Source organism: Typopeltis vanoorti, chromosome 4 (genome assembly GCF_054136105.1).
Source record: "Typopeltis vanoorti isolate ZY-2024b chromosome 4, IOZ_Tvanoo_1.0, whole genome shotgun sequence".
NCBI classification, from domain to species: domain Eukaryota; kingdom Metazoa; phylum Arthropoda; class Arachnida; order Uropygi; family Thelyphonidae; genus Typopeltis; species Typopeltis vanoorti.
Window position 1 is genome coordinate 17,431,243 of NC_143552.1, and position 12,659 is coordinate 17,443,901.

The 12,659-nt window shown below is 37.4% G+C and overlaps 1 protein-coding gene across 2 annotated transcripts in view; it reads left to right on the forward strand.

Moving 5' to 3' along the window:
- LOC150107131 (neural cell adhesion molecule L1) overlaps window positions 1–12,659 on the forward strand; it is a 175,472-nt gene that overhangs the window by 17,748 nt on the left and 145,065 nt on the right. For both annotated transcript variants that reach the window (XM_090391653.1, XM_090391654.1), the window contains exon 2: window positions 11,094–11,369. In XM_090391653.1, the coding sequence (XP_090247779.1) occupies window positions 11,094–11,369 (276 nt within the window). The remainder of the gene's footprint in view (window positions 1–11,093; window positions 11,370–12,659) is intronic.

The following is a 12,659-nucleotide window of genomic DNA, read 5'->3' on the forward strand; positions in this document are numbered from 1 at the left end:
TCTCCTTGCTATTTCATTTGATATATCATTGTTCATTTTTATGGACTGGCCGAGGTAGATGTATTCTTCAACTTTTTCAATGGTGTGAGATTCTAGAGTGATTGTATGATCTTTACACTATTTGTTTTTCATCCATCTTCTTTGTTCTTTCATCCATCTGTCCGGGTGTATTTCCAATCCAATTTTTTGGCATTTTGACTTATGTTATTCAGTATTGATTCTAAGAGTTTGGGTGAGTGAGATATTAATACCACATCATCGGTGAATAATAGGATATTTAACCTTTCACCATCAATGTTTATTCCATCTTTCATGTCAATTTTTCGAATGATGCTGTCCAGAGTAGATGTGAAGAGATTAGGTGATAAGACATCACCCTGACATACTCCTCTGCTTAAGTTAATTTTAATCGAGTGATTGAAAAGGGTGATATTTGTTGTGCCTTCTTTATAGATATCTTTTATGAATTGGATGTATACTTTTTCTGTGCCTTGTTCTATTAAAGCTTGGAATACTGCATTATGCTCAACAGTGTCAAATGCCTTTTTAAAATCTATAAAAAGAAGACAAAGTGGGATCTGGTATTCTCTGCATCTTTCTGTTAGCTGAGTAATAGTTAAATGTGATCTATTGTTGAAAAGCCTTTTTTGAAACCAACCTGTTCTTTGCAGCTATTTTCGTTGATGGAGATTTGTATCCGGTTTAGGATGACTCTGGCGAATATTTATATGTGCGTGCTAATAGACAGATGGGTCTGTAGTTACTGATGTCCTCTTTATTACCTTTTTTATGCAGAATTATGGTCTTTGATGTTTTCCATTCAGTAGGTACTTTCCTTAATTGTATATATCGGGTAAACCTTTCTGCTGAAGCTTTAAAGAGTATTTGTCCACCCATTTTTAATTCATCAGATTTCATACTGTCAATTTCTAGTGATCGGTCATTTTTCATATGGTGGATAGCCATTTTTACTTCTTCAGGTAGGACAGATGATATTTCCAAATTTTTGTCTGGTACTGGAGCTGTGATTACTTGTTTAGATGAGTAAAGGTTCTCATAAAACGATTTTACTATTTTTTCCATTTCACCTCTGTTTGTGTGTCTGCTTCCTTTATTGTCTATGAAGGCTGATTTATTTTATATTTTTTTAAAATTTATTTAAAAAATATATAAAATAAATTTTATATTTTAGATTTATTTCTTTTTGTACTTTTTTTAGACTACTGAGGAGCCTAGCTGCTTCTGCCAGTTTTGTTGTTCTATATATGTTATAGTTGTCTTTGATATTCTGCCTCAGTTGTTTACAAATAATTTTATATTCTAGACGATCTTTTCCTGTATCTTTCAGTATTCTTCTTTTCTTCAATAGTTCTATTGTTCTTGCTGATAGGCGTTCCCTGGTCTTAGGAGGAAGTTCATACGAGGTTCTTTCTTTGCAATTCATTAATCGATTGTTAAAGTTTGTTAAATCTTCGTCGATGTCATTTTTTAATTTCCAGTCGGTTTCTTCCACATTTTATCTAAATTCTTCTGAGTTTATCTGTTTTGAGCGATTTTTTTATGGTCGGACTGTGCTCATGTGTTCTTCATTTTTTTTTATTGTGTATTTTGAGGGTGGCTCTTATTGGACGGTGGTCTGAATGAATGTCGCAGTAGGTTTTCCCAATGACTTCGACATTTTTTATTATTCTTTTGCAGTCTGTTAGGATGAAATCAATTTCATTTCTTGTCTCTCCATTTGGAGATTGCCAAGTCCGTCTTTTTCCAGTTCTCTTTTTAAAGAAACTATTCATAATGTACAGCCTTTCTGCTTCTACAGATTCTGCCAGGAGTTCACCTCGTTCATTTCTTTCCCCTTTCCTCCATGGTCCAATGTATTTTTTCTTCAATAAATCCTGTACCAATCTTTGCTTTGAAGTCTCCACACACTATTGTGTATGTTGTTTTTTTCTGTAATGTTTCTCTTAGGTATTCATAGAAATTTTCTATTTCTTCTTTTTCAGCTGTTGAGGTGCATAGGCTACTATTATTTTTATTGTTACGGATTCTCCAATTTTTAATTTTAGCGTTCCTAGTCGTTCAGAATGGATTGTGCAAGAAATAATATTTTTAGTTAGCTTTTCATTTATGATGAAACCAACTCCTCCAGCCTTTGTAGTGTTATCTGAAGCTCCCAGGAAAATTTGGTTGCCATTGTTCCATTTTGCTGTTAATTCAGAGCTTCTTTGGGTTTCAAAAATAGCAAGGATGTCAAACTTTACATTTTGCAGTTCTTGAAGCAGGAAATCAGTATGGGAGTCAGAAGACAGAGTTTGAGTGTTGAAGGAACCAATAAATAGGGTCGGATTTCCAGATGGTGGTCTACCTTCCTCTTCGAGATTCTTAGCATCCCCTGCCCTTGCAGATTTCTCACCACCACCTTGGTGGGATTGCAAAGAGCCGTGCAGGACTGAGAGCCTTTTTTTTCTTCTACTTGCTGGCATCTTTACAGTGGTCTACAGCACTTCTCCTGACCATGGTTCTGAAGTGCGCCTTTGGTCCACAGCTCCTTATTCATTAATCGGAGCTGCCCGCTGGGGCTTCCCTCATCTGCCACCCAAGGGACATGCTTGGTAGGGGTGAGCCCCCCCCCCCCCCCAAGTAGATACAACCTAAGTAGATACTTTTTTGTAAACAAAATGTAAATCTTAAATATGCCTGAGAAATATAAAAATGATCAGTATATTTGTATTTACACTGATAAGAAGAGGTATATTATAACTACAGAGACTAAACACAGAAATTATTAAACAGCATGAAAAATCATTATTAAACAACATGAAAAGTTTGTAAGTATTGTGCATAATTATGAAATAAATGAATACAGTTGGATAAAGGATGAAACCAAATATATAATTGGTAGCATAGGCAAGTGAAAAAAGCTTTCATCAACTATCTCTAATCCATAAAATTTTAATAATAAGGTGTGACACCTTTTGGTAACTTGCATATGGAAATATGACTCCTCCATTACTTCCACCTTAGTATCACCAGGTGGCAAGTTTGATGATAGTTTACGCGGCTGTGCTTTTTTGTTTTGTTTTTTTCAGAAGATTTCGCTTATGTTTTTTTTAGTGAATTATCCTTGATGATTAGAATTTTTTTTTTTAAGTTTGGATGTGTTTGATCAAGTATTTGACTGTGTGTGTAAAGTTATACGTTTTAGGTAAGCGCTATACTTCAGAAAACTGTAGTTGCAACAAATGCAATTTACTAAGCCTAATTTTTTGCTTCTATTACATACCATCGTAAGAATCGGCATTGTAGGTTTATATATGTTATAAATAACAGATTATTAACTATTGTAGTGCCGTCATCACCATGAGCAAGGAGGAAGATGCTACTTATATTGAATTGTTCAACAAAGGGCAGGTGCTCAGCATTCTCAAAAAGATTGTAAGAAAATTCGAACATGAGTGGCCCAGAATCCTTAATTTCTACTCCTTGCCAGGAAACGTTGAGGAGGGCAAAGATGGAGGAGGAGCTGGATTTGGTGATAATCACTCCTCCAGACTTTGAAGAGGTCCATGCATGCAAGAAGCGCAAAACCACCGACGCAGAACCTCCCATGGATTCCGGTATGGAAGATGACATGCCCAGCTCCGATTCTTCAGCCTCCTCCAAAGAGAGGGCACTTCCGATCATCCTCTGGGAAAAGAAAAAATAGACATCCTTAAGGTCCACCATGACAAACCTACAAATACAATACATCTCAGCTAAGAATATGGATGATGGCATTAAAATCCATCCTGTTACTGTGATGGACTATAGAAAACTGACCAAAGCATTATTCTGGTGATACTCAATACCACACTTTCTCTCTTGGCTGGAAGAGGAATCTGAAGGTTGTCCTCTGAGGTGTTACAGAGGATGTAACTACAGATGAAACAGAGGCCGACCCGTGCTGCCAGGACCTGTCACCTATTAAGGTCAATAGGATGACCAGAGCTGACAGAAGCCCTATGTCTCTGGTTTTGGTGGAGATCCATAAAGCTTACAAAAATATTTATGACCTAAGATCAGTTTGTGGGCTCTGGATCACCCCAGAGCCTCCGAGGAAGAAAGCTTCGACTGGACAGTATCATAGGTGTCAAAGATTTGGCCATGCTCAGACTCTGCAAGGCAAAGTATAAATGCCTGAAATGAGCCACCCCACTAACACCTGCACAAAGCCAAAAACCACCCTGGCTAGTTGTGCAAACTGTAGTGACCCTCACCCGGCTAACTATAAAGGATGTATTCAAACACCCGAATAATAGACGGTCCGAAACAAACGGACAATCATCCACCTCTATCAACTCACGAACACCTCCACCTCTGGCTCCACAGTCTCACAGTGTTCAACAATATGTGACAGAAGTCCCACCGCCACAATCTGAGGCCCTTAAGAGAACAAACTACCAATGGCAGGCAAGGACCTATGCAGATGTGGCCCATAACGAAAGGAACAGAATCAATCAGCAGCGCAGTCAAACCTGACAACTGTCATTACTGTCTCCCTGGCAAATATGTTACACGATTTCAGCAGGTCCAATCCTTCATCAGCTGCTCTCAGCATTTATTGATGAACAGGAATAAACTAACTCCAGACTTTCTACAGATTGTGGTGTGGAATGCCATTGGCCTCCAAACACAAGATTATGGAGTTCCAAGAGTTCACTCAGAGACTTCAGCCAGATGTTGTTTTGATAAGTGAAACACACCTGAGGCCATGAGACAGCCCCAGAATTATGGGAAATCACCTTTACAGAACTGACAGGCTAAATTACAGAGGTATTGGCACTGCAATCTTCAAAAATTATATCCAACACTATACAGTAAACAACCCCCCGACCACTAATCTCGAGGTCACTGGCGTGGAGGTTCTTACCAGCTTGGCTGGCAGACTGAACATTTATGCTGCATACAACCCATCACAAAAAACACTACTGCACGTGGATCTGGATGCCATCCTAGATGCTAGAGAGCCCATCATTATTGCTGGGGACTTAAACTTCAAACACTGTAGAACCACAGCAACAGACGCATCCTCGCCAACTACACAGGCTTCAATGGCATTGTCGTTGCAGTCCCCATTGAACCTATTCATCACAGCCCGAATGACACTGCTGACATCTTGGATATAGGCAAGCTCCAAAATGTTAAATTTCAATATAATTTAAGAACATTAAATGAGCTTACATCAGACCATGATCCAGTGCTATTACAGCTGGGAATGCAACAAACCAGTTCCCCCCCCCCCCCCCCCACACACACACTCATTCATATCCTGGGAAAAATTAGCAAAAGCACTCCTGGAGTTCATTGGCCTTGTTCTTCCTATAAGATCAAAGCAAGAAATTGAAGCAGCAGTCAAAAATTTTACTCAGCAAATTAATGCAGCCATAACGACAGTTACCTCTTACACAACTGCTCCACACCCATTTGGTTGCCAGAGGATATTATGAACCTGATCAGAGATAAAAATAAAACTAGAAAAAGATTTCACAATACTTGCATGCCTCAAGACAAAAGAATCCTTAACAGATTAAATGGAGCTGTGAGAGACGCTCTCAAAGCCCACAGGGATTTTTGATTATTAGATACTTGGGAAATTCTATTATTGTCCCTGCACATCTTAAGAAAAATTGCATATAAAACCGTAAAGATTTCCAAACAAATTTCTTAAGATGTGCAGGGACAATTGTATTATTTTCAAATTTCTAAGAATCAAAAATCAATTTCTAAGAATTAATCCTTTCCCCAAGTTCTTCCCTTTCAATCTGCATAGATAGACTCTAAACCAGCCACTTTGAGAATAACATGTGGGGGAAAATGTTGCCTAATTGGCCAGTAATTATTATTATTATTACAGGCAACTCCAAGGAGTCCCTTAGACTCATCGAGAGAGACCCTAAACATCATGTCGAGAACTATTCAGCATTTGCATCGTACTTTGCTTTGAACTCATTCAGTCTTAGCACCCACAACAGACTCTGGCAACCTATTCCACTCATTCACCACTCTCCTAGCAAAAAACCTAGTTCTAACACCTTTGCTAACTACACTCTTACTCAGTTTCCATGCATGTCCCCTAGTTTTCCCACCACCACGCCTATTCTGAAAAATTTCCTCTGAATTAATCTTGTAAAAACTCCTCCGTAATTTGAATGTCTCAATGATATCAACCCTCTTCCGCCTATCAACCAGTTTCTGTAACCCACAAATCTTCGATCTGTTCTCGTAAGGTTCATTCCATGGACCTGCTACCATTTTGGTCACTCGCCTCTGGATCCCCCTCCACCTCTTCCTCATTGTCAAGAAACCCTGGGAATCAATTTCCTGGAGTATAGTTCCACCAGTGTGGTATACTGCTGATAAAACTTTAATTCCCTATCCACTAACACTCCCAAGTCTCTGGTTTCATCAGTTTCCTGGAGTATAGTTCCACCAATGTGGTATACCGCTGATAATCTTTTTACCCCAAAATGCATAACCTTACACTTTGCCACATGAAACTGACACTCTTTCTCCTTTGCCCAGTCTGCCAATCTATCCAAATCATTCTGCAAAATTTTGACATCATGTGTATTAACTATTGCTCTACCCAACTTTGCATCATAGGCAAATAAATGAACAGTTCCTCTCAGATCCTTTCCTATATCGTTAATGAACAAATTAAATAGCAGTAGCTCAAGAACAGAACCCTGCAGCACACTTGTAGTCACAGGCCTTCTTATGGATTCTACTCCTGAATAAACTACTCTGATATCTCTCCATCACCTACCTTCCAATTCATCTCACAACCCCTATATCTATGCCAATGTGCTGCAGTTTGCTGATTAGGATTCCATGTGGTATCCTGTCAAAGGCCAAGAGTGTCACTGTAAAACCCATTAATTTATCCTACTCAGCTGTCACTGTATTATAAAACTTGAGCAATTTACTGAGGCATGATCTACCCTTCACAAAACAATGCTTCTCCCCCCCCCCCCCATACAGTATCTCATTTCCATCTATCCATTCCTGTATTTTGCTGTTGACCAACTTCTCCAATACTTTGACAATGACTCCTGATTTGCTACATCAGTCTTGGAGCCTCCTTTATGCAATGGAACTATTTTCCCCTATTTCCATCCCTTCGGGACTAACCCAGAGCTGAGACCTAGATTAAACAATAGAGTTGGTATACCATCCAATCCCACAGCTGCATTCACATTAAGGTTCTGTAATATACTATTCACCTCCATGTTATTTATCTCTTGCAAAGTGTTCACTTAGTAATTCTACTATTTCAACTGATTCAGTTACCTCGCTACCATCGGCATTCCTTAAAATCATTCTGCTGTATACATTCTTTCTTTTACTTGCAGCGTATCGAAAGAACCTTTAGCCTGCATTGCTAACTTCCTTTCAGAATCTGCCTTTGCCTTTCTTACCACACTAGTTACCATTCTGGCCTGTGCCTGCATGCAGGTCGCCTTTTTTAAATTCCCTCCACAATTGTTTCTTTTTTTTTTTTTTTTGCAGCTCCAGCTTGATGGTCTTATTCATTCGTTTAACTCCCACTTGATTTACTCTCCTGACTCTAGGTATGCAATCTGCCATTACCTCCCCCAAACACTCCTTTACCACTTCCCATGCACTATCAATATCCAGCCCTTGCAGTTTTATATGCCATGCCACCGATCTAAGCAATCTCCTAATTTTGTCATACTTACCACCCTGGTGATTCTACATATACCCAGTCTTAACTGAAAATTCCCCATGTTTAGCTACCCTCCAGGTTAAGACCATATGATCATTCTCACCAATTGGTGGTAACGTGGTCATATTTGTTATAGACAAATTCTCAGATGCAATTACTAGATCGAGCACTCTCGAACCACTAGTATATTCTATTACATGCTGTCTCGTGTAATTATTCCTTAGTAACTGCATAAAAACCATTTCCCCGTATTTCCTCTCCCTACCAATCTATGTTACCATAGTCGAAATTCCCCATAATAATTACCTGTCCTCCACTCATCGAGTGTATTAGCTGATGCATACTATCTCCTGGTCTATAGCAGCATCCAGCTGTATATTTTGTTCTGCTGGCCTCAATCTCACACCAGATAGCCTCAAATGTTCTACCGTATTTACTCGAATATAACTCACACTTTTTTCCCCAAAAATTAAAGTTAAAAAATCATAGTGCGAGATATATGTGGGGAGTTTCGGAAAGAAACTAAAGTTTTTCAGGAAAAAACTAAATCGAAGTTTATAATTAAATCCTCAGTATTCATTTATAATTTATAATTGTTCACCTTGTTTATGAAATTCATTCATTTAAATTTTAATTTATCAACGTTATTTACACAATCGATGACTCACCTTCATCACATGAAAAACTTCTGTAATTAAATTAAAACAAACAGTCATATACTGAAATAGCATCATCTTCACTCCCATCCAGGGCATTAGAGATGGCAGTTTTTTAAAAAAAACTTGGTAATTATTTCTGGTGAAATCATCCACTCTGTATACAACCTAAACCTTACCTCATTCATTGCTCCACTCCCACACAATCCAAGATCAAGTAGAAGTTTAAGCGCTCACTCCCACATTTCCTCTACTGGTGGCTTCCATCTCTATGCATACGATTGGTGTGGTATTAACAAAAAAATCATGTGACTCAACGACGAAATGAATGCATTTAAATTTTAATTATCAATGTTATTTACACGATCAACTGCTCACCTTCATCACATGAAAAGCTTCTGTAATTAAATTAAAACAAACAGTCATATACCGAAATAGCGGCATCTTCGCTCCCATCCAGGGCATTTTTTATTTTAAAGAAATTACGTTTTTTTTTTTTTAAAACTCTTAATTATTTCTGGTGAAATCATCCACTCAGTATACAACCTAAACCTTACCTCATTCACTGCTCCACCCCCCCCCCCCCACCACCCCCACACACACAATCCAAGATCAAGTAGAAGTTAATGCTCTCACTCCCACATCCTACTGGTAGCTTCCATCTCTATGCATATGATTGGTGTGGTATTAACAAAAAATCATGTGACTCAACGACAAAGACAAATCGATGATTGTTGAGTTGAAATGCTGATTCTCTTCAATCGAATTCCAAAATATTTGAAACTGCCATAACAACATTCATTATCTATTTCCTAAAGTTTTAAATTTTTTTCATATGTGAAACATTTTAACTTCTTTTTCCATAAAGTAAAATCAGGGGTGCAAGATATACACGAGGGTGAGTTATACTCAAGTAAATACGGTATTTTCACTGTCCTGCAGTTGAACTTCTACTCTCTTTGGTTGCAGTTCATCGGCTATCATCAATTCTCATCCTTTTCTCTCTATCCTCCCTGAACAAACTATACCCTTCACATTCTATCCCACTAACTGTATCATCTTCTGCTAGCCATGTCTCACTAATGCCAATAACCTTTGGGGATGAGCCAACTAATGCGAAAAATTCCTCCTGCTTGTTCCTAATGATTCTGGCATTAGTGTACATAAAGTATAAAAGGCCCTTAGGTCCATCCCTATCCTGACACTTTATACTAACTATTCCATTCTGGTTTGTTACCAGTGGTACTAACTTAGGCTTATTATACACATTCTTACACTCAACTGCCTCGCTGATGTCTGCATATCTACTCAACAGCTTATCCCCCACCCCAAAAAAAACTAGTTACCCTGATTCTGCACATCCACTTTCACTTCACTTAACAACTTTTTTCCAATCTCCAAACACCTAAATCCATTCAGATGCAAACCATCCTTCTTGTATAAGTCCTTTCGCCCATCAAACTCACTCCACAAACTCCACATCACTCCTTCTGCATAACCTACGTATTGAGTCATTCGCTATTATGGCCCTCCTTCTCAGCTCTGCTTTGTCATACCATGGCAACAGACTCACTATCTTAACTTTCTCACTCTTTTCTTTTGCTACTTTCAGTAATTCTTTCATGTCTTCTCTCATGCTATACTTTTCTGCTTTTAAATCATTTGTTCCAGCCACTACAATCATTTCTTTCACTTAACCCTTTTTTGCTCTAATAGCCTAACTAGCATCATTAATTTCACTCCGGGAAAGCATGATTTTGTGAAACTCTCATCGATCATAAAAGGTGATTGAATCAGCATAATAACTTGCTCCTTGATTTTTTTTTTTTTTTTTTTTTCAGTCAAGCCCACATTCTTTTTATCTCGCACTTCTTTCTTTCTGTTATTAGCTCCATTCATTAGACATTTTTGCAATTGCTCCAGCTCCTGCTTCGTCCTATATATCACTCTGCACAACTAAGCTATCTCCCTCATTACAGCCAACTCTTCATTCTTTACATCAGTCAAACTATTCTTTCATTTAACACTTACTCTCATTTTCAATCATGTCACGTTTAATCTCACTTTCAATGCTATCTGGCATTACATCACAATTTTCAATCATATTCTGAGTTCCATTCACTACTTCAATCTCACAACCTGGGACACTTTTGATCCTCTCTCTCTCATGGCTTTTTCGGCACACTTTCTCACACTATTGCTTTCAAACGAAATTCCAGTTGCCTTCAGCAATGCACACATTTTGCAGACATTGCACTGCATGAAGCCCCTTTGATTAAATTCTTTAAGCAATGATTACGACCCGGATGCCATTGTTCTGCTTCACACTGGTGCCATGGGCTACTCTACATATCTTACTTACTTAAATTAACAATATTTAAAACAAAATTTTTAACTTAAATTAATTAACTCCACAATACAGTCTAATTCTAACACAATTTAACTGATAATGCTATTTTTTTAAACCTAAACAACTTAGCTTTCATAGCTCTCCTAACACAGTCCTAACATCACACACCACCTCATTATGGTAATGTGTAAGCAAGCATGTGAAAAACAACAACAAAAAAAAAAAAACTTATCATTACACTTCCTCATTCCTTTTTTTTTATTGTTGTACATTTGAGTTCATAAATAAGTTATATAAAATTGAATATGTTACATTTTCTCTGTGCTAAACCTGGAAATAAGTATATTTTATTATGTTTCAGCATCCTTGAGAATTCTTTCTCCATTGCCTCCTATCACTGAAGGAGATATAGGGTCCAAACTGACCCTCGTCTGTAATATTACTGGGCACCCTCATCCTCAGATTTATTGGTTGAAAGATGGACATTCTCTAACATCTGAACTGAGTTGGGAAATTCGAGATAGGAAAGATTCATTAGTATCACCTTCTTTGCAGCTTTTAGATGGTGGCAATTATACTTGTATAGCTAATAATCATTTCGATTTGCAAGAAGTTGGTACACAACTGATTATCAAAAGTAAGTATATTTTTTTTTTATTGAAAAATATTTCTTTCAATCTTCTTTCAAAAATACTTCTTTTCTTTTATTGAAAAATACTTCGGGATGCTTAAGGTTCAAAGCTGTATAACTGAGAGTAGATCTCCACATAACCTTTAAGCAGTAGTTCCCAAACTTATTTGGCTTACTGCCCCCCATTTCTCAAAAAAAAATCCAACCCCTTCCCCCCAGAAACTACTTTCTAAGACCTGCCCAGCTCTACCTGATACATATAATAGAAAATCGTATGAAAATCAGATCAACAGTTTTTGAGTTTTAAGCAGACAAATAGATACAGAAACAAATTTGCATTTTATTATGCATCTAGTAGAGATTATTGAAGTTTGGAAATAAGAAAGATAATTGCATGTAAACATAGTACAAGTTGGAGTTGAAAATTTAATAACATTATTAAAATTAAGAAATCAAACATAAATTGCACATATGTAAAAATCGCACATGAAATAGTAAATAATGATCAGTAATATTAAAAACAATCTTAATGAGAAGGATGAGCCTACCAATTTATTGATATTTGGCTCTATATTTGTCAGCAGCATTCTTAAATCACCACGAACAGCTATTTGCAGTCGGTTTCTTTTTTTAGTTAAAAGATTTGTGACCGCACTGATCCCACGTTCCAATAAATATAGTGATGGAAATGTGATTAAAAACTATTTAAAGTAAAGAGCCAATAGGCTTCATTTCGGCGATGTAAAACATTATTTAAATTAAGGGGATATTAAATCCCACATTGTTTTAAAACCGAATAAGCGGACGCGATTTTAAGAGATCCTGATTCAGATAAGTTTTACTAGGAATAATTAAGTATATATGCGTAATTGTTTGAGTAAGAGCGGCTGTAAACGTTGTACACTACCGGTATTATTAGTGTGGGGGATTTTTCTTGTCTAAACTAAATTACGAAATCATTATTATTAGACCTAGTAACCTGCAGAGAGAAAAAAAAATGGCGGTGGCATTGTCATTCCATGATTTTAATTTAGATTTCAGTCGTTTCGTTAAGTGTGAGGTCTGTTATATGTATTCCTTCGATTACATAAATGATTTGTGGATGTTTAGTGCGGATGGAAGAAGGGTGTGTGCGAAGTGTGACTTGAACGAGGAACTGATGAATGCAAATATGAAATTGATGACAGAAAGTGTTAGTACCGATTGTGTCGCGAGTGCACGTTTGAAAGAGAAGGATGGTGAGAAAGAGAGGCGAAAAAATGTTAAAAAATCAGGAAAAAAAGAAAAAGAGTGATT